The sequence below is a fragment of the Stegodyphus dumicola genome, chromosome 6 (assembly GCF_044657685.1).
Source record: "Stegodyphus dumicola isolate Sdum_Otavi_A_Nest chromosome 6, ASM4465768v1".
Classification (NCBI taxonomy): domain Eukaryota; kingdom Metazoa; phylum Arthropoda; class Arachnida; order Araneae; family Eresidae; genus Stegodyphus; species Stegodyphus dumicola.
Genome location: NC_140773.1, coordinates 103,533,274 through 103,553,084, shown reverse-complemented (window position 1 = coordinate 103,553,084; position 19,811 = coordinate 103,533,274). Strand labels below are relative to the sequence as shown.

Below are 19,811 nucleotides of genomic sequence, written 5' to 3'. Positions count from 1 at the left end.
CAGCATTCTCACCGGACTTGAATCCAGTAGAGCACGTGTGGCACATGCTTGTCCGACGAGTTGCAGCCCGTCAACCTCCTCCTACATGTCTACTGGAACTTCGGAGAGCATTGCTTTTTGAGTGGTGTAATATTTCCAGAGATCAGATCGATAATTTGATACTCAGCATGCCTAGGCATTGTACAGACTGTATTGCATTGTCTGGGAGACATACAATGTATTAAGAATCAAACCAACCACGTAATATTGTTTTTTTTTTTTAAAATAGGTTTTTTTTTTGTAATTTGCTCCAGGGAGAAAAAAAAATCGCTAATTTTTTTAATAATATCAAACATATAGCATCTTTTTTTTTTTTTTTGCTCTTTACCTTTTGTTTAATAAATAAGCTTTACAAATAAGTCAAATTTGTTTTGCTTCTAACTCTTCCTTTGCCTGATTTTGCATTATCCTTAATTTATGGACATGAGTATGTTTGTTGATGACTAGACAGGTTGTATACATCTGCATTTGAAAATCTAGGGCAAATGTAAGCCTATACTTAAGTTCTCTTGAGTATGATACTTAGAAATGATGAGTGTTTGAAAGGGAGTGTGCAAGGTAAGATGGTTGTAGGGAATCAGATATTGTTCTTTTAAAGAAAGCTTATGTGACAAAATTCATAAAAGGCTTTCACCCTGCATTGCCTGAATTTTGTCATGATAAATCGTGAACAGTTCTGATGGGTTATTCATTTTTGTGAAATATTGTAGGTCAGGCATGTAAGACAGCTGTAAGCCAGACAGACAAAAAATGTCAATACATAAAACAATTGTGACAATGTGGCTGGCTAGAAAGAAAGAAATATATCGAGTTTACCTTTACAACTTCTTTTTAACTAAACTTTGGCCTCTGAATCCGAAAATAACCTCAGTTTCTGTCTATCACAAGCTGCAGGATACACTTTCCTTGTCTCAAAAGTGATATAAAATATGCATATAAAGGAAAACTTAAACATAATATTCACAAAAATTAGTTTTATTCATAGAAAGGCTATATGTAATTACCGCAAGTTAAATTTTGTAAAAGTTTTCTTACCGAACAGTAAACATACATATTAAAGTAAAAACTTTTATTTTTTTCTGGAGTGCTTAATCTGTGGACATCCCAACAATAATCAGCCATCATATGCACATTCCATCTACCTTGGTATTGTGCCTTGATGATCTCTAAATCTAAACAGAATAGCTCACCCTGCTCATCACTGATTGCACCAAGATTTTTTTGAGAAGTTATCAAGATAGCTACATAAAAAATGCAGTTCGAAGCTCATGTTGCAACTCAGCTCTCCAAAAGTAGTTGGAAAATTTTGCTATAATTCTGTGCTCATGTATTTCCAAGAAAGTCTTCAACAATGTTTTTGAACGTCAACCAAGTATTCTTTTGAAGTTCTGTCACTATTCTGTTGAAATATTCATCTTTAAGGAGCTGCCGAATTGGTGGTCCATCAGACATTATCTTTCAAATGACATACTAGTAAATGCCAATATGAGATACTTGAAACAATCTCCTTCAATTGGCAAAGCTTCAACAAATTGCTTCATGGGACCCAGTTTTATATGCACAGGTGGAAATATAATATTCTTTCTGCTGACAAGTAGCTGATGCGGAATGTTTAGATAACAATGTTTCAGGTTAGCTGTACCCAATGCTTCTTGTTAGAAGCTGTTCTGCTGCCCTCATATCTTCCCCCCCAAAAAGGGGATACTTGGTATAACTGCTTTGCTCGCCAAGAAAGGAAGTAGACTATTTTAAGGTCAACACAGATGATCTATTGGTGCATGTGATATTGCAACAAATCAATGACTATCAAGTCTTCATTTTCTTCACGTAAACAAACTGAATGACCTCCCGGGATTGCACCAAATAAATTTCCATTGTGGAGGAGGACACACTTTAAGCTCTGCTTTGAGCTATTAATGAACAACTGCCACCGAGTTGTGTTATAGGCTGAAATTTCCAACTCTTTCATTAAACCATGTACACAAATCCATCATCACTTCGGCAGTATTGTAGAAATGTATTTTCTCTTGATTAAAAACAGTATACCTGAGCTCCTTTCCTAAGGAAGTTTTTCTTGTGCAGTCTTGATGCTAACAGCTCTGAAGCTTTTCTGGATAGCCCCAAATCTCATGCCAAATCATTCAACTCATGCTGATCAAATCCCTTATGAATGGAATCATCTTCATTTGCAAAATCTTCTTTATTGGGTTCAGCTGAGTGAAGCACTGAGTGTATAGCTGATGGCAAACTAGGATGCTCTGTTTTACATTTGTTTATCTTCTTGTATCCTGATGTTTTTGCTGTATAAAAGTAACAATAACCTGAGTGATCTTTAGGCTCTTGCCACATTATAGGTACATAAACGATATTTAGAAATATTCCTTTCATCCACAAGCTTGCACGCTTTGTGGGGGCCATGATTTATTTTGATCACCAATTTTCACTTTAAAATAGGCTTACTGCTACATATATAACAAAATGAAATGGGGCAGTTTAAGCACTTATGATGCAAACTAGCAGAGGCAGATATAAGGAAAGGTTTTAGTTTATGTATAAATAAAAACTTAATACTGCTAACATTGTATACAAAGTTACAATGTTAATTACAAAGTTACATTGTAACTTTGTAACACAAAGTTACAAAGTTACAATGTTACAAAGTAACAAGAACTCTGACTTCACATCGGAATGCACTTCATTACTCAGAGTGACACACTACAGTATCTCAGGCAATAACTGAACTAATTTAAATAAGTATGCACCTGCCACTACTCTCTTACGGCATCATTCAATTGGCACCCATTGGAAGGTTTATGGCAGCCCATAGGAAAGCAGTAGTACTTCCTATGATCCCCACTTGATGCTGCAGAGAGTGGTTACATTTATATAAGATGTAGAGAAAACTAAGCACAGTTTTGAAATCAGCATGCCTATTTAACTCTAAAACAGCTTAAAAATTGAACTCAACATAAGTTGTGCTATAAATTGTTTCCCAGTATTATTGAAGAAGTGTGTTTTTACACAATTTCTGTTTCAAAATATATTTTATATAAAAAATATATACAGTCAAAAGTCGTTAATTCGGACCTCAAAGCTAAAAACTTTCTGCGCATGCGCATAGGCATTTACATGTGCGCATAAGACCTTTACGACTGCACATATGCGTGTGCGCAAACGCAGAATATGTTTTCGCATGCGCGTTTTATGTATAACGAACGGTATAAGCTAAAATTATCTAATTATCTATTTCAGTTAATGTTGATGATTGCGTTTGTCCTTAATCTTCGAATTGGATCCGGCTTATTATTTTTTGCAGACTGTAAGAGCAATTTTATAAAAGTAAACTTGAACTTTCGATTATGTCAAATAGAATTTCCGATGCTGGAGCTCCCAAAGGATCTACAAAACGAAAGTATGTTTCGATGTCTATCAAACAAAAAGTGGAATTGCTGCAAAAATTGGATAAAGACATGAAGAAGGTGACAGAGAGGTTAGTGAAAACGAAAAAATTTCAATTGACAAGTTAGTCAGTATTCTCGGCACAGCGGCACAGCAATTACGGGACTTGAACAGCGGAACTTTGTAACTGAACAAGAAATTATGTCTGTTTATAGAATTAAAGAGAAAGTATTATCACATAAAACGAAGCAACTTAAACAACTTACATTGAAAGAAATGTTTAATGAAGTAAGCAAATAAATATTAAGCTTTTTTTTTGTAAATTTTGATACCCTTTAGATCATAACTGTTCTTTATTTCATAAATTACGGTTTCATGTTTTTAATTTTAGAATTTCTGCATGCCATCTTACGAGATTTAAACTGATGATCTATAATCTGGAATCGCCGAAGTCCCGACGAGTCCGGATTACCGACTTTTGACTGTATATAACTGTTTGTAAGAAACTAAAATTTAAGAAGTCAAAAGGTTTGCATTTCATACATGAGCTGCAGCTAAGGGATCAAATAGTTGCATGTAACTCAGCCACAGTTTGACCCTGCCTGTTCTATAAGGTGATTACCTTCACAGAAGAGCAAAACAGTCTGGTTATCAACATGTACACTGCACAAGGGGGAGGGGAGGGACAGTTCTATAACTCCCATTCTCATGGACCAATTGACGAAATTCAAATTGCGTTTTTCATATATATTAAATTTGTATATAGCATTGTTCTAATATAGGTATTTTAATACAAAATCGGACTTTTTCTGAAATGACATATGAATTTCTTTGCATATTTCAATTCTACGACTCAAATTACGCCAAACTGCCAAGTTTTGTAAAAATTGCACAAGTAGTTTTTAAAACACTAGGTCTTTAATGTTAATTGATTTAGGTATATATTTATTAATATCTCTTTTTTATTAAACTTGTTTAATTCTTCCTTTCACACTTTGAAACTTAGGTTCATTCCAAATAACATTCACCCATTTTTTATGATTTATTTTTAAAATTTGTATTTTTAAATAATTTTTATAAATTTTTTGAAAAAATTTTGAATTATAATCTACAAAATTTTTACCACCATCTTAAAACAGATGTATTTCTAAGCGCACCTGCAAAAAATTGAGTGTTTTATTCAAAATTTACGAAAATATACATGAATTTATATATTGGTGCGTTTTGAAATTTGAAATATTTGTTGACAGCAATAGTAAGACTTTAGGTACTTTGTTAAAATTATTTGAAAGTAGGAACGATGTGAATTTTCTTCTGTTCATGCACAATGTAAAAAGGTAAGAATGATGTGACTCCCCCCCGACCCGCTCCTGCACAATGGAAGGGAAAGAAAAATAGGTTGTCATACATTAAAAAGCTCGCCAAGTGAATTATTCTTGGCGCATTCTGAAAACAATATACCAACATATTTTTTAATTTCTCCGTAAATTTCACACCAAATGTTTCAAAATTTAATATTTATGCATAATTTGAGACATAGAATTGAAATATGGAAAAAAAGTGGTATGTTATTTCAGAAAAAGTCCGATTTTGTGTCAAAATACCTATGTTAGGACAATGCTATGTATAAATCTAATACATATCCTAAGTCGTGCTTTTGAGACATGAAAAACACAATGTGAATTTTGTCAATCGGCCCAAAAGAACAGGCGATATAGAACTGTCCCTCCTTTTTTCTTCAGAGGCAGTATGCTTATTCCTATATGCAGAACCTAGAAAACCAGGATTATTATTTTGTCGAGAATTATTTTTACAGGAATTTACTGATTTAATTCAAACTTGTCATTCCCAAAGCTAAAGATTACAGGCATGTTTCTAACTGCTGCTTTTCTACTAAGATAAGAAAATAACAAATCAAAGCTTCATAATAAAATACTTACTGAATATCACAACTTTGTAAGTTAAAGAAACTAAAAAAATTCACAGGAGCTACTTAAAAGAGAAATTCAAAATAAAATCACTTCCACATGAAGCATCTGAAGTTAGCCAAATGCACAACCAGCATGCTTGCCAAAACCTAAAATTTTAAGAGTTACCAAGATATTACTAGCAACTTACCACCTGTTGGATAGATTCAAGGTGTAATATTTTATCACAAGCATTAAGAAATCCTCTCTCTATATTTTCAACACTAATGTTAAACCATTAATATCCTATAATAAAATTTGCATCTCCTGGATAAGCTGACATAAAGGAATACAAATGATAAGACAATATTAACTTAATTGGGTTATTAAATGAAAACTTTAGTTCCTTCCTTGAAAACCCAATTTACACATTTGAGACAAGCTTCAAACAGAGCTTTCTTTCAGAAACGATACTTATAGAATTGCAATAAAAAATTTATTCCTAAAATTTTTGGACTGAAATGTATATATCACAAAATGAGATGGAATTATCCAAGTTATATCCATCACATATATTAGCATATCAATATATTTGATGTGTCTAAAGCCACACGCTTACTTATATAATATTGCTATGATCCTTCATGTGGCACTGCTTTTGGTCTGAAAACATCAAAACTGAATACTGGAATACTGACCGACTAGAAACATTCTAATTAAGAAAAAGAGAGAAGATTCCATTTGTGTCACGTTAAATAAATGGCAGTGTGCTTTTGATGAAAGTATGCCAAATGAGTACAAAACAAAGCCAATGCTTTTTTTTTTTTTTCGTGTGTATGACCAATTGTAACCACACAGGTTCTGATACTAATCCTGGCAATAAATACGATATTTATGGCTAAAAAATGTTTAAGTTTTTTTTTAAAAATATATATAGGTACATTAAATAACCGAAGTAAGCTTGGAGGAGACAAATTTAACAGATACCAGCTGTATGGTTTCCTTCACTCAGCATATGCATATTTCTTGTCATATGTCTCCATATTTCAGAAAATAAGATTATATCAACAATCAGACTCTTCAGTAGCATGAATGGTCATGCTCAATAGATATTGGCACCTTAAATTTGTAACAATGGATGAATAATCTATTCAAAATGCTTTACTACCACTATATGGGAAAGAATTAAATACTTTTAATATGAATTCTGGACATACCTCCAGAATTGTATGCATGCATATTGATACCTCATAAAACAAATAAATGTTTTGTTATGTAGCTGCAGTCATCAAAGCTAAAAAGGGAGTTTTCGTGCTATTAAAGTGGTTTCATTTTCTAAACATCACTTCCATTCAGTGTCTAATGGAATCAAGAGTTCCATTAGACACTGAAATGCACAGTAGAATTTGTATATGAGCAAAGGTTCAAAACTTCTGTTACTTTATTTTACCAAACTATTTGTGACACAGTTAAAGCATTTTACTTCATGCGATATATTCGGAACTGTTATAATTCCTTTTATGCAGAAAATATCTGTAAAATTTTAGTAGTGTATTTTTCAACAAATTGAAGTGATGCTGCCAAATAATTAGTGATAACACATCTCAGCTTGCTTTCATTAATATATCATCTGCTAATGGATAAATGTTTTGATGGAGCATTTGGCTGATCTAAAGCTGCCAGTAACTGATATTATGAATTCAGATTGAAAAACAAACAGCAAGACAGTTCTGCAATACAAAAAATTTTAATTGCAATATATTATTTTTGAAAATGGCCAGTTCCTTGATACATTCAATGCTTAAGAAGAAAGTGGTTTAACAATTAGGCCTTCAAACCGAGAACAGAAAACATCCATTTATTAACTGCTCCAGAGAAAACACTATAAGGTATGCAGATGATGATCCATATCATAAAAGTCATGCTTTAAAGTTTATAATAGATATTAGTATTAAAAAGGCGTGGAAAACCCCTTCAAATTATCTATTACTTTAAACAGTAGCTAATGAATTTAGCAAGGTTCTGCATAAAAAACTGCTATGACAGGTCAAGAAAAAATGAAAATTTTGTTTTGTTTCAGCACCCTATGCATTGACTGCAGTGTACAAGGAAACTTTAATTTCAGAAAATACTAATTAGATTGAATGGCAAATAGTAATCCCAATTTTTTTAAACGAACTATGACTAATGAAAGAAACTATTACACTGCTTACAAACCAGAGATAAAATATCAGTTATCTGCTTGGTATGAAAAAATAGACACTGGTCCCACAAACTAGAACCTTTCTTTGATTTTCTTGCACTAGCAAGAAATAATTCATAAAGAATATATATTTGAAGGAAAAATACTAAATTCCATATTTTACAAAGAAGTAATAGACATACTTTCACAAAAATGCCAACAAAATAGGCCAGAAGACCAATGCAATGTTTAACTGGTTTCTGTTCAGGGTCGACACCAGCATTTTCAGCACCCTAGGCAAACAAAGCAGCGGATGCCTTGCACATATTTTAAGTATATTAACATTTAAAGTCAAAACACATTAATTTAGTTAACTGAAAACAGAAGCTTTTCAGTATCAGCATACCATAAATGAAATTTATGGGCCTTTCTTACATAAGGTGAAGTCTTTGATGATGCCATCAGACTGGATTTCTCGAGCAGAATTATTTACAATTGATAAAAATACAACAGAATTCACTTTTTTTTTCACTTAAACATCACTTCAAATAATTTTTATTAACATCACCCAAGGAAAACTCTCTGCTGCAGTTACTGTTTTTGAATGATTAAAAAAAGGAATATGTCAGACATGTATCCTCTGTTGTTCTTTGTATTAAAGCCTGCTGTAGATTTTTGCAAGTGGGCTGTTTTCCAAGCTCATAATTTACATTCCATACCAAATTGCTCAAATCTCTGCTTCACTGAAGAAAGTATCTGGTCTATATGTGGATTAAAATTTTATTAAATCTTTTTTCTAGATCTACATGAGCTTGGTCAAAATAGTACAAATACTTGTTTTTACATGCATGGTTTCTTTTGAACACAAAGTTTAATAGCTAATGTTTCAGCTGATTTCCAAGTGTCAGCCACAAAGCTTTAGATCCAATATCCCTATAATTAGTCAAGAACATTTCCATATCTTGAAAAGTTAGATTGACTCTAAGCATTCACATTTAGGTGACTGGTGAGAATTGCTTATATGACAGATTCAAAAAAGAATATCATACCAAAATGGCTACAGAAGTATAGAACTTACAATCGGATATTTCATTTGCTAGGTTAACAGCTTCACTTTTTGCAATGCCATCTTAAAATTTATGTTTTGAAAGATCACTCAAAACATAAATCATCTGTGAGCATCATCTGTTTGGAATCTAAGTACTCCTAAAATGGAAACTAGTTTATCAGTTAGATCTTCAGCCTGAGAACAGAAAACTTCTCACCTATTAATTGCTCCACAGAAAATACTACAGATATATTGGAGGATTCCAAACAGGGATACTGTATGGACAGATTTAGTAGCATCACTGAATACCAAATTTAAAAAATGGCACCTAAATGGAATGCACAATGTTCCACTACTCAAATTAAAAATCTTCCACTAGTTGCCTATAAATTTATCTTTCATACTTGCACTATTATTATAACCCTGAACACTATAGTTATCAAGCCAAACATTATTCTGGTTAAAAAAGAACCTAACAACAATGCTGTCAATCCTTGGCTTTCAGAAACTCCATGTCTTAACATGTCTGAATGCATTTTTGCTTATTTCAACATATCTCACTGTCACAGACATTTGTTTCTTAGAGCTCACATCTGGTGTGCAGGCAAGAATGATTATATAATATTCTGCCGTAACTGCTCTGCTTTCGATTTCATCTTTAACTTTTGCTCCTAATGAAATGAGAATTACATTGTGAATATGCTTCCTCACATACTGAGTGTGTTTCATTTGTCCTGTCATGATTTTCCAGATATGCTCTCACAGTACAAGGTCAAATTGCCAGAGTAATTGGACAACTTAAAGAAAATTTTCATTGTCTTCTTTAGATACCTTGTCATAGATTCTGCTTACAACTGAGTTAGTTATAGCAAAATATTGAAGAATTTTTTTATTAATCTCTTTAAAACTTTTCTACAGTGCCTTCTTTCACTATCAATTTTTTCATGTATTTCCTATATTCAGTTACCTCCTGAAAATAATTTGTGATTATAACAGAATCAATATTCCTCAAACTAACCACTAGTGTCCTGCTTGTTCATGGCTTTCTAGAATTGTCATACACAAGCTTGCAGAAAACAATGCTTATTTTGATCTCTTGGATCAATCAGTTTGCCACTGTTTCAACCCTAATATTTCAAGATAACCTTGGATTTTAATGCATATTTGAAACAATCATGTAAATAGATCTAATAAATATTTTCCAGCTCTTCAAGCTAATGAAAGTGTTATATTTTGATTTGTAACTTATTCTGGTTTTCTGCCTACCGTATGCCTGAAAAATTTCATCAGTGGATATCAAGGTTTCATCAAATTGTATATCAGATCCTTTTTTAAGTTGTTCTTGCAATGATGCATTCTCATTACCAATATTTGAATATTTGCTACTTCTCGAAATTAGTTTAAAAACACTAGTATGTTTAGATATTCAGCTTCCACAAATGTTTCATGATTTAAAAATTCATTAAAAATATCAGATAATTTCCTAGTTTCTTCTTCTGCTTAAGCCATTTTCTATATTCCCCTCAGATGGCTTTATTTTCAATTAGTCCTGCTAACATTGAACAAAAAGAGAAAGCACAATATTAAAGGATAAAGAGGATCTTCGATTGAACTGTAGGTATTTCATGCTGGGAAATGATATGATGACAACAGGCAGTGAGTAACCAATATCTCACAATAAAAAGGCAATATACAGTATCTCACAAAAATGATCGGCCACTACAATTTAAAAATTTTTTAAGTAATAGGAACAAATCTTTGAAATAAAAAAATTAAGTAATTTTTTGCATTTGAATACATATTTTCTTAGCTCTCTCTTCATATAAAATAAATTTGAAAAAAAATTAAATACTAAATTTGAAAAATTATGTTTTAGGCTGAAATGGGGGGGGGGAGAATGCCACTAAATTAATTGGACATTTTCATAATTTATAATTAAAATCAATTGAAATTAACAAAAAACAAAATTTTTTGGAATTGGTTTGGATAAAGAAGCTATGCAAAAATCTAAAAATTATTTGCTTTTATAATTCAAAATTTCTTTTCAAAAATATTCGTTATTACTCCAAAGGGCCAATTTGCTCTGAAGGACTATTAATTTTGTTTTGGCATTTTACCTTGATTCGCTGCAAGTGTTTTTTCCCTTTTCAAATTGTTGCCATCAAATATTATCCTTCTGTATTATATTTAAAGAAGTTAAATAATGAAGAATCTGCATAAATGTATGTATGTTTTATGCACTGTGTTAAAACAACAGTACCTAGAGCAATCAAATTTTGAAAAATGTAATCCCCCTGCGAATATGGGCATCTGGAAGACCAAATTTGAAATTTGTTTTATTATCGATTTCATATTTTGTATTTTTGATTAACAAATTGAAGGATTTCAAAGCGAGCAATAGCACCATAGTACAGAAAAAAAGTTTTCATCTCCAGCACGTGAAACCATGTATCAGAAATTCTGAAGATTTGCTCATTATAAAATTATTTTGCGATATTGCTCTTGAACTGAATTTTATGGTTTAAGTGCAAAGAACATAATATTTAATAAATAAAGGTAATGCACAAAATGTTAAAAAATGCCTCTTTGGATGTTATTTAAGATCTTAAGCCTTTGAGATTTAAAAGAAAAATTTTTTTAAATTATTTTTTGACCACGAAAGGAAACAACACTAAAAACCTGCAGATTAATTTTTGATCTGCATCAAAAGAAATGGAAACTTATTCGAAAAATGGCCTATTTACATAATTTAAGTAATTCTACAGTTTTTGATACTATTAAGCGTTATAAGAAACATATTTTTTTCAGATAAGAACGTTTTGTATTCAAACAAAAGAAGACCTGTAAGACTAAGTTATCTGATGGAATGAAATGCTTTATCCTAAGCAGTATTAAAAAGAATCCAACAATGAGTGCTCTTAAAATTGTTATGAAAATTCATGAAACAAAACACACTTGAGTACTGGAAAAATGTGTTGTTTGCTGATGAAAGCAAATTTAACATCTTTGGCTCAAATGGATGAGTGCTGGTGTGAAGAAATCCCAAAGAAGAATTCCGAAAGCAAAACTTAACACCAAGTGCTATACACACAGGAGGAGGAGTTACAGTATGGGATCTATGGCACATTCCGGTGTTGGTAATATAGAGTTTATAGATGGTATTATAGATCAGTATAAGTACCTTGACATCTTGAAGTGAAATTTGACATCTTCATCACAAAAACTTAATATACAAAACAGTTTAAAATTCTACCAGGACAATGATTCAAAGCACACTGTGCACATTGTTAGAGCGTGACTGTTATATAAGTGTTCAGAAGTAATTAAGGCACCACCCTAATCCCCAGGTTTTAATTCTATTGAACATATTTGGTAAAAACCAGCATTGAAAATTCAAAAACACAGCATATCTTTGGGGCAGCAATTAAAAGCAGTGATTCAAGAGGAGTAACATACATTAAGTCCAAAATAACGACGACAAAAATAACTTGTGAAGTCAATGCACAAAAGATTAATGATAATCTCACAAGATATTAAGAAGCAAAAACAATGTAAGATTTTGTCATTTTTGGCTGTTACTAAAAGTGTTTGATTATTTTTGTGAGAATATTTTTCCTCATTAAACAAACGATATTGATTTTTTAAATTTAATTTTAATCTTTTCAAAAATGCTGAATTTTCGTAAAGTCCAAATAAAAGCCTTTCTTTTTATTTTAGTTTTTATGTTAAAGAATACAAAAATTAAAAGTGTCCAATCATTCTGTGAGCCACTGTAAGTATGGCAGCAGTGAGATACAAAGAAAAATTAAAAGCAAACACATGACATTTAGATGAAAAAATAAGAAATGAGTTTGAAAATTAACAACAATCCTTCACAAACTTAATGTAGACATGTCATAAGCTAGTCTTATACAGGTAAAATTATAGAGATAAAATATAAACAACAATTTAAAAAAAAAATTATTTCAGCATTCATATACCTCCCACCATGCTTCACACTAGATATCCAGATGCCAGATTCTGTTAGATTACTGCCTTTCTAATATACATATTGTGCCAGTTTATTTGGATGAATCTGAGATATCAAAAATCCACTCCTCAGTACACTTATTGTCAGCAATTATTATAGTTTAGTATATTACCTTTGCCCATGGAGGCATTTTGTTCAGCTAAGTTATGAGAACAGCTAATTTCTTCAGAAATTGACACCCTAAGAATTATGCTTGAAGCTGGCTCATTTTTGTTGAACGATGATCTTGCATTTATAAAATGCGACTGCTATCAAACCAGCTAATTCAGAATACAACTGCTTTTAATCCTGTTCTTTAGAAGTACCATTTTAGAAGAAATTTATACAAAACACAGAGCAAAACTATTATAACAGTGACTTAGTTACTTAAAGTAATGGTCAAATGTAAAATTTAAATTCAAGTAAGCTAGTAGTTGAAAGTTACACAAATCAATTTAACACGAAGTTGATTTACAACCTAACCAGCATGGATAATTAAATATCAGCAATTATAATGCAAGGCTGAAGATGTACAAAAGCTTCTCTTGTAAGGATCCTAAGTTTTACTAACGTTGTTTTACTTTAAAACTGTACTATCACTTCTTATTTTTCTACTTCCGGCCAGAATTAAATGCTTTAACTTGTTTATGCAAATTGTCTTGCTAACGCCAAGTGCTTAAGTTGTGGCTTTTTGCCAAGAGAAAGAGAGGAAGGAGTTATAAGAAGCAAGCCGCTTGCCACTGTAGTTTTACGAGTTTTCACTCTGTTGCTGGTTGCCTTTAAGGCCAGAGGTTTAGCTCTCTTGATAATTGCAGACGTATCATAGTTTTAGCAGCTCGGCGTACTACATACGTACCTTTTTTAAATAAAGGCCAATCTTAGTGCTAGGCATTTGTATACTAATTCAAAGTTAGTTTTTAGTTAGAGTTTTAGTTAGTAGCTTTTATATTCTTACGTTCAGACCACAAGTGGTTGGTCTCTGTATTCCGAAGTTTCGGAAATACCTGTAAAGATAAGAAAATAAAGGGTTTCGTATACCCTTCCTGCTTGTGTTGTCTATTTCACACCTTCCTGAACATAGCTTGAGTAAGCTCCCTGTTCCTATTCAGGACCATTCATGTTTCCAAAGCAAATCAAGAGAAATACAAGTCCTGATACTCTGAGCCAGCAGCAACTAGTAACATTGCCTTGAGAGGCAGAACACATTGTATTACAATTAAGAAAACTCAATTTTTACATTCAAGCAAGATAATATACATTCTGGCATGGACATGGAAAGGAGAAGTGACAGTAAAGGTCTAAATCATAATAAATGGTTAATTAAAATAAAAAAACCCTAAAATATTCACAAGTATTTTCTCAAAGTTTTGATATTTCTCACAAACAAAACTTTTAGAATGTTATTTCTTCGTAATATATATTTGACTCTGGAGTACTTAGCACAAATGACTAAAACTTGCTATAAAATCCAAATGTATTTGGTCCAAAAGTATTTGGTTAATAACTTCAAATGCTTTGCAAAACACAGATACAGTACAAAGTCCGTAATCCGGACATCCATTATCCGGAATGATCTATAATCCGGACCTTAAAGCCACAAACTTACGCATGCGCGTTTAATGTGCGCATCTGCTACGCATGCACGTAAAGCGCTTACCCTCAAGCTTCCGATAGTGAAGAAAGTTACAGAGAGATAACTGAAAACGAAAAAATTTCTATTGACGAGTTAGTTGGTATTCTCGACACAGCAATTACAGGACTTGAACAGTGGAACTTTGTAAATGAACAAGAAATTATGTCTGTTTATAGAATTAAAAAAAAAGTATTAGCACAAAAAAAAAAAAAAAAAAAAAACCTACTTAAACAACTTACATTGATAGAAATGTTTAATAAAGTACACAAATAAATATTAAGCTTTTTTTGTAAAATTTGATACACAAATCATAATTGCTCTTTATTTTATAAATTACGGTTTCATATTTTTAATTGTATAATTTCTGCATGCCATCTTACCAGATTTAAATTGGTGATCTATAATTCGGAAAAACCCCTAATCCGGAATCGCCGAAGTCCCGACGAGTCCGGATTATGGAATTTGTACTGTATCAAATGCCTTGATGTGACTCCTCCCCAGACAGCAGATGTTTGAAAATCACATGCAGATATCTTAGTTAAGAGATAAACAACGATGACAGTATAATTGTTTGTTTTTATTGAGTATTATATTTTCAATTCCTAGACTTTGTAAGGGAGGAATCTATACTGTATATATACATACACAGTCAAAAGTCTTTAATCCAGGCGTCTATAATCCGGAATGATCTACAATTCGGACCTCAAAGCTACAAACTTTCTGCGCATGTGTAAACGCATAAATATATATGTATATACTTCACACATCCATTTCTTTAAAAAATATCTGAACACAGCATATGTCAATACTGAATGAAAAGTATATCTTACTCTGAATTTTTATGATATTGAAAACACATTTTTTTTTTAATACAGACAGATAAAATGAAACAACATACATTCACAAACAGAAGCATACATTTTGTTAAAGTCATTAAACCAATATAGGTTAACATACAAAGTCATTGGGAGGGCAGAGTTGATTTTAAATCATTTATTAGAAAAAGCATTTGAAGCATCTTCCATTAAATTTCAAAATATTATATATGTTATGGCTTTTGCTATTGAATATACGAGTTCTCCTCATTTCTTCTTTGTTAGGAATGGAAATGTGTAGAAGTAGGAGACTTGTTTTAAAAACAAACATAAAAGTTCAAAATTTTTAACATATAGCTAATAAATTTCAACACAAGTTCTGTTGGTGTTCCTGCAAATATCAAAATAATATTGTGTTTATACACATATGCTGCATAAGACTAAAATGATTAAAGCAAAAGCATTAAATGATGCATTTTGCAATGGATAGTTGTTTCACATAAAATAAACTAAAAACTTTGTTATACACATTTAAAGCTTTAAATTCCTAATTACTATCATCTAAATTCCACATATCGTACAACAAAGGCTATGTCTTTTTTTTTTCAGTTGCTATCATCGTACAAACTGGGTGACTAAGGACGACAGTGCCATTACTACTGATCAAGGTTTTCGTCAAGATTATCTCATCTGACCTGTTTCTACAGTCAAAATTTCTAATTATTTTTGTGTAAAAAATACGATGACTGATTTATAAAAAAGCACATTACAGCGATTTAAAATCAGGCCTGCCTTTTTTTAATGACTCTGCATAATATAACTTGGCAAGACACAGTAAGATTGAATCAGTACAAGTTTAATGACATATGACATACCTTTAACTATGTAATTATCAGATGGTTGTATTTCTTTTACCCATAAAGGTTCCATGCTTTCTTGAATTTCATTCACATTATCTGTTTGTATAGGTGCCTCAAACTGTGGCAGCTATAAAAATTGCAATATAAAATTAGTAACAAACATTAATGCAAACATAAAGAAGAGCTACTAGAAAAGCTGATTTATTGCATACACAGCAGCCCATTCTCTTCATTACAAGTTTATTTATTTAGCTTAATTGCAAGAGTAATTAACATGAGGAAGAAAAAAATTATATAATCACAATTAAATCTGATGACAAAAACTTTATCTTTGTGTTCAAAGATACATCAAAACATCAAGGAAGCTAAGAACATCTACAAATATTGAAATCTAACTAATATTTTAATTTTCTGTTAAATTAAAAACATATTGCACATATTATGGCTTTTGCTATTGAAATATGAAATACATTCAAGTCATAATGTTTTCTCACTTTTTTTTCCATCACAAACAGAAGCAAACAGAAGAATTGCCAGGAATTGTTTTAAAAGATATGACCATTTTTTAAGATGAGCTGATGATACAACTGGCAATGAGAGTTTCTAGATTTGTATTATAGTGTGATTTTCTGTTTTTCCCACTTGTAATGGAATTAAACTAACTGAAATTTATCATCAAATAATTGAAAAATGTAATAATGGCATCAGGATGGGAAAAAAATGTGTACTTGTGGATATGACAACTCGAAGAAAATCCAATGTTGAAGGAAAGCAAATCAAAAAAGGTGATGAATCAACCAATCAGATAACATAATTGCATGGCTGAAACGAATAGCTATATCTTGAAAACAAAATTTTAGCCAGCTTTGCAAGAAAAATGGTTTTAATACACTGCACTTGTGTTCTTCTATTAAGATAATACTCCTAATGATTGAGCATCTTGTGATCAGAAGTTTCTTAATATTAACAACTTTGAAGTTTTTACTTAAGTTTTGTATTCACTTGACATCCTATTTAATTATTTTTGGCTCCAGTGCTTATTGAACACTATTCATTATAAGAAATTTTCAAAGAGTTCTACTTTTATATCAATAATTTTCCAGTGGTTTAAATAAACCCCTAAAGAAGTGCTTACTACAGAAATGCAATTATGGCATCAATGTGAGGGAAATATTGCTCGTCTACAAGGTGACTAAGTTCAGAAGCTTTAGATTTCTTGAATTAAATAATTATTCTAAAAATAATTAAAAGACTTTATTAAACAAAATTTGGACACATCTCATAAATGAACTGTTTTTAGCAGGATTGCTCAACTGGAAAAAAAATGTTAATTTTTGAGAGTTTTCAAGAGAGAGTCAATTTGATCTCATATTCACAAATTCCAGCTGGAACAATAAACTCAGACCAGCTACAATGTGATTGGAATCTTATACCTTAAGAAGACTGAAAATGTCAATTCAGGTCTCATGTAAATGCCATTAAAAGTAGTCAGTGGAAATAATTTTTCATTCATATTTATCAAATACAATAGCAATTTAAAAATCAATAAATATCATAACTTACAAATTTAAAGGTACCAATGCAGTAACCTAAAATAAATATTTTCCATTTCATATGCTTGGAATGTATCATTTGAATAATAAATTCTTGGGACGGGAGAGAATGACAATCTGGCTCAAAGCGAAAAAAGACAGAATTGGGCAGAAAAAAGACTGATGAAATCACTCAATTATAATTTAATATTAAGTTTCCAAACTAACTGACACTTCTCATGATAAAATAAATGGACATAATTATTCCTTCCATAATTAACTCATAAAGTACAGCTGAATTTACACACTTACCTCCACTGGTTTATAGAAAACATTGCCATCAATAAATTTTAATTGCTGAGGCATTATACATTCAAAGAGTTGGGCATCAATAAAAGCTTGTCCTATATTTATTGCATCAGATCTGATTTAAAGAAAAGGAAAACATAGTATCAGTTAAATATTTAAAGAAGAAAGGATTTAAATTTTCATTTAATATGATTTATAAATACTAAATATAAGTTTACATTTAGGTATTCTGACACTTAACGTTATAGATATCTCAAGAAACAACATATGTAAATTCTAACTCACACAAAAATTTCACTGCATAAACAGTGGCTTCCAAAAGTTATGCATGCGAGAGTAAAATCAACAAAATGGAAAAATACAGTTCTATTAATACCAAATTGTAAATGAAGGTAGTAAATGTGTTTATGCATGGGGAAAAAAAACAAGCTTTATGCAAAATAATGAAAACAGTATTTAATTTTCATAAATTATATGATGATGTCACATTTGGGTGATTAACAAATTAATGCATAAAGCTAAAAATAAACAAAAAACTTACGCTAATAAAGTATGTGACCAAATCAGACATTAACACAAATACGGCATACAGTCTCTTCATGTGAAGCCTTTGGCACACAGTACTAGCAGATATCATCTTACCAAGGGATGTTACAACTATGGAGATAACAGCTGTGGTGATCTCTCCTTGATTCTGTTTGGCTACTAAGCAATATACCGATCTTTAGAAGGGTTGGCAACTCTTGGTCAACCAAGCACATGTTTCCAGACAACTGTTCAGTTTGTTTGGAGTTGTTTTCACAATCAAGAAATTACCAAATGATTTACACCAAAGGAAAGAGAATCTTTAATAGATCGTCCTACTACAATGTACCCCATAGAACACCAACACTCCCTACCTGCCATTCATCTTCTTGCAGCCATAAAAATATGAACATCATAAAAAATTATGAAGTTACAAATACTTTGTATCAGCAATTAAATGAGTCGCCTCAAACTCTTCAGAATGCTGGCATGTTCAACGACTGGCAAACTACTATATGTTTGAAATCCACAACAATATATTTGCATACTGCTATCTGCAACAATTTTGAGACACTCATATTCAACTACACTTTCAAAAAGTGCTAATTTGCATTGTGTGCTTAACTTTTGGATGTCAAAATGTTTAGAAGTCACTGCAACTTAAAACTTTCTACTTTTATTTTAAAATCCTTCAATTGGAGAACTACCACATACATTATAAACATCCAATACTGCACTGCGTTAAAATTTTTTATATTCAAATAAGATATCTTTAAATATATGTTTTTAACTGCCAGTGAAAAGTAGTCACTAAATAAAATTCCACCATTTTTTTAAACAAACATATTATATAATATTGCTCTGAGATATCATCATAATTTCATCAAAAGAAACTTTATTTACTAACAATACATTAAAACAGTATGAACTAAAGTAATTGAAGAAAAATACAACACAGTTGATCTTTGAACAAAGCAAGGGTTAAGAACATCAGCACCTTGCAATGTTGAAAATTTACATGCAACTTTTGATTCTCCTTAGTTTTAACACGTTGTTGCCTATTTAACTTTTAACACGTTGAAACTTAAGTGATAACATATACAGTAATCAGTACATATTTTCCCTGCTATATGTACTAAACACTGTAATCTTACAATAAAATAAGCTAGAGAAAAGAAAATAATTCTAAGAAATTATGAAGAACATACAAATGATATGGAGAATTCAAGTGTTACCTAAAACTCTATTTGTTATATTAACTATTTTTTACTGCTTTTAATCAGTATGAAATTATATGATGCAACTAGACATGCAAACCTAGAAGTTTTTAAAATATATTTACCTATATTTTACAGAGGTAAATAATAGAATAGGCACTATATAAAATCATGATACAACCATATTTTTCTTAATTTTTTTCAGTATTGTACTATATTACACAGTTTGAAACTTATTGTTGCAAAACCCAAAAATATTTCCCATACATATATTCAATGAAAGAATTCTACATATAAAAATAGCTGTGTAGTTGAAATCCATGCTCTCTAAGGTCA

The 19,811-nt window shown here is 31.3% G+C and overlaps 1 protein-coding gene across 5 annotated transcripts in view; it reads right to left on the bottom strand.

Moving 5' to 3' along the window:
• Positions 1–19,811, bottom strand: part of fab1 (1-phosphatidylinositol 3-phosphate 5-kinase fab1) — a 150,432-nt gene that overhangs the window by 86,366 nt on the left and 44,255 nt on the right. For all 5 annotated transcript variants that reach the window (XM_035371031.2, XM_085818746.1, XM_035371032.2 and 2 more), the window contains 2 exons: positions 17,737–17,848; positions 15,908–16,019 (listed from right to left, as the gene is read on the bottom strand). In XM_035371031.2, coding sequence (XP_035226922.2) covers positions 15,908–16,019; positions 17,737–17,848 — 224 coding nt within the window. The remainder of the gene's footprint in view (positions 1–15,907; positions 16,020–17,736; positions 17,849–19,811) is intronic.